The 2,746-nt window shown below is 46.1% G+C and overlaps 1 protein-coding gene across 1 annotated transcript; it reads left to right on the forward strand.

Moving 5' to 3' along the window:
- The first annotated feature begins 6 nt into the window (after positions 1-6).
- LOC126496204 (asparagine synthetase [glutamine-hydrolyzing]-like) lies at positions 7-2,349 on the forward strand. The gene is made up of 4 exons (XM_050133752.1): positions 7-103; positions 922-1,003; positions 1,090-1,245; positions 1,700-2,349. Exons 2-4 carry the CDS (start codon positions 989-991, stop codon positions 1,907-1,909), a joined length of 381 nt encoding a protein of 126 aa, XP_049989709.1. The 5' UTR covers positions 7-103; positions 922-988; the 3' UTR covers positions 1,910-2,349.
- The last annotated feature ends 397 nt before the right edge of the window (positions 2,350-2,746 follow it).

Genomic DNA, 2,746 nt, shown 5'->3' on the forward strand with positions numbered 1-2,746 from the left:
AGGCTCCTTCTCCCGAGAAGGCGGAGGAGGAAAGTGAGAGGCTGCTGAAGGAGCTCTACCTGTTTGATGTTCTCCGCGCTGACCGCACTACTGCTGCGCACGGGTAACCTTATACCCAGTTGTAAAATGAACGGAGAGGGGGAGAAACTCAAAATGAGATCAGTTGCTTTTGCTTACTTTTTGTTTCTTTCCAGTTGGCTTAAAAGTACGATTTTTAGTTAAACTTGTCCCTAAAGAGCTGGGCTCTGCCCTGGGTACTAACATTGGGGTGGGAGAGAGGGTCTTCTGAGGGTGTGTCTTTAAATCATAAAAGTAATGTGCCTTTGACCTAGAGGGAAGGCTGCAGCTGCTCTTTCGGAGCCTTTTAGATTGTCCTCGAGGGGCAGGGAATGAAGATGCATGAGGCTTGATAAGACTATATACTAAAAATACATTTCTTTGGAGCCGTTTCTTCTTGGCTAGAGTTTTCACATGTAACTGGGTTTGTTGAGGAATAGAATCATATTGTACACGATAAACACCTGTTCAATAATGTAGCTTCTTCTACCGAATCACATGTAGTTGAATAGATGGGAATCATAGGTAGTACCTATCTGCATATCCTGATCAGAGACACGAGGACTCTACGTGATGTGACATTTGCGTATCTTCAAGACAAGGCCACTCATGATTCTTAAATCTCCTGCTCTCAGAGAAACAGTTAATTTTTCGTAGGCACAGAAGGAAAGAGATAGTTTCCAACAGGAAGCTTCCCCACTAGATGCTGGTGTTATGAGTACAGACTTTAGTAAGCATCCAGTTGTGTAGAGTGACCGTTAGGAGGCCGGAACATGCCTCTGTAATCTGCATTCCTCAGCCTGGTGCAGCTGCTGGGATGCACATGGCCTCTGCCGACCAGCTTTGTTTTCTGTTTTCCCCCAGTCTTGAGTTGAGAGTCCCGTTTCTGGATCATCGGTTTTCCTCTTATTACTTGTCTCTGCCACCAGAAATGAGAATTCCAAAAGTAAGTAAATCAACCCTGGATAAAAACCCCAGACGCCGTTGGCTGTGCTGGTGACTTCGCTGAGCTTGCTTTTGTATTCATGTCAGAATGGGATAGAAAAACATCTCCTGAGAGAGACGTTTGAGGACTCCAACCTGCTGCCCAAAGAGATCCTCTGGAGACCAAAAGAAGCCTTCAGTGATGGGATCACCTCAGTCAAGAACTCCTGGTTCAAGATTTTACAGGACTATGTTGAACATCAGGTCTGTCTTTGAAGATACTTTCTGGAACAATATAGATTAACAGAGATCTGGGATCTCTGTTTTGTATTTAGTATGAATAGTTGTGTCTATAGGAGACTCACAGTTCCTACCAAGAGCACCTCGTATAAGGTAATGCGTATACATTACAGAAGACTTAAGGAAAATGAACTAGTATCCTAAGTCGAGGTGACATAGTAATTATCACTGACCCTTTTTGCATATGTCTGGGTACTGTGGGTACAAATAAATCAAGCATTGAGCCTCTAAATACAAAATATGCATGAGAATTTTTAAGCACTCACTGCATCTGTTTATTTTTGAGCTCGTTTCACCGTTTTTCTAACTACTGCGTGGCCTAGAGAGTCTTGCTGACTTACGGTATGCCTTAACGTTAGTGTGTGTGTAGCAGAGCAAGTGCAGAGCAAATGGGTGACGCTTCTAACTTATCTTACAGGTCGATGACGCAATGATGGCCGCGGCAGCCCAGAGGTTTCCCTTCAATACTCCCCAAACCAAGGAAGGCTACTACTACCGGCAGATCTTTGAGCGCCACTACCCAGGCCGGGCTGATTGGCTGACCCATTACTGGATGCCCAAGTGGATCAATGCCACCGACCCTTCCGCCCGCACCCTCACCCATTACAAGTCGGTTGCCGAAGCTTAGATGCTCTCTAAACTTTAGTGCGAAGTTAAGTGTTTCTTCTGACTCAGAAGGTAGAGACATTGAGACCAACACAGCAATGACGCGAGGCAGCCACCAACCACTCCGGCTTTTGTGGGCATGGAACGAAATAAAAATATTACATCAGAAATGCTTCTGGTGGTGGGTGCTAACACAGCCGCATTAGAGGCAGCTGGAGACGGAGTGGTGGCTGCGGTATCACCGCCGTGTGGATGGCAGTGAGCTGAAGGGGAGAGCTGGTGAGCTTCGCATCTCAATTCTGCCTCTGCCCCTAGCAGCTCCTAGGCAGACATGGATGCGAGTCCTCCGTGAGACCTCATGACTGTTCTGCTGTGTAGGATAGCAATTCAGCATTTTGCTTTCTTATATTATATCCCCTCTGAAGATTTGTGGAGTTGGGGCTAAACTTCTCAAATCGAGTCAGATGCTAAGTTAGGCTTCTGTGGGTCTCTGTGGGACTGTTAACACCCATANGGTGTGGGTGGGTGTGAATGTGTGTGCGTGTGCATATGTGTGTGTGCATGGGTGGGTGTGTCCGAGTATCAAAGCAAAAAAAATAAGTGTTTTGGAAAAAAGCCCCCCAAACCCACTAACCCATGCTCTGGTCACCAAATAGTTCTTTCCTATGTATAACCTACACTCGCCTTCAAGAGTGACATGCTGGGGATTGTACTCTGTTAGGGCTTGAAACCCAGATTTGGGGGTTTCTGGGTGAGCTTCTGAGGTGGCAGTGTGCCAGGCTGAGAGGGAGGTGAACAGATAACTTCTCCCTCAACTTTCTGCTTTATATAAAACAATAGAGCAATTGCAGCAGCAACA

The sequence above is a fragment of the Alexandromys fortis genome, unplaced genomic scaffold (assembly GCF_014885135.2).
Source record: "Alexandromys fortis isolate MF-2015 unplaced genomic scaffold, M_Fortis_MF-2015_v1.1 scaffold_1782, whole genome shotgun sequence".
Classification (NCBI taxonomy): Eukaryota; Metazoa; Chordata; class Mammalia; order Rodentia; family Cricetidae; genus Alexandromys; species Alexandromys fortis.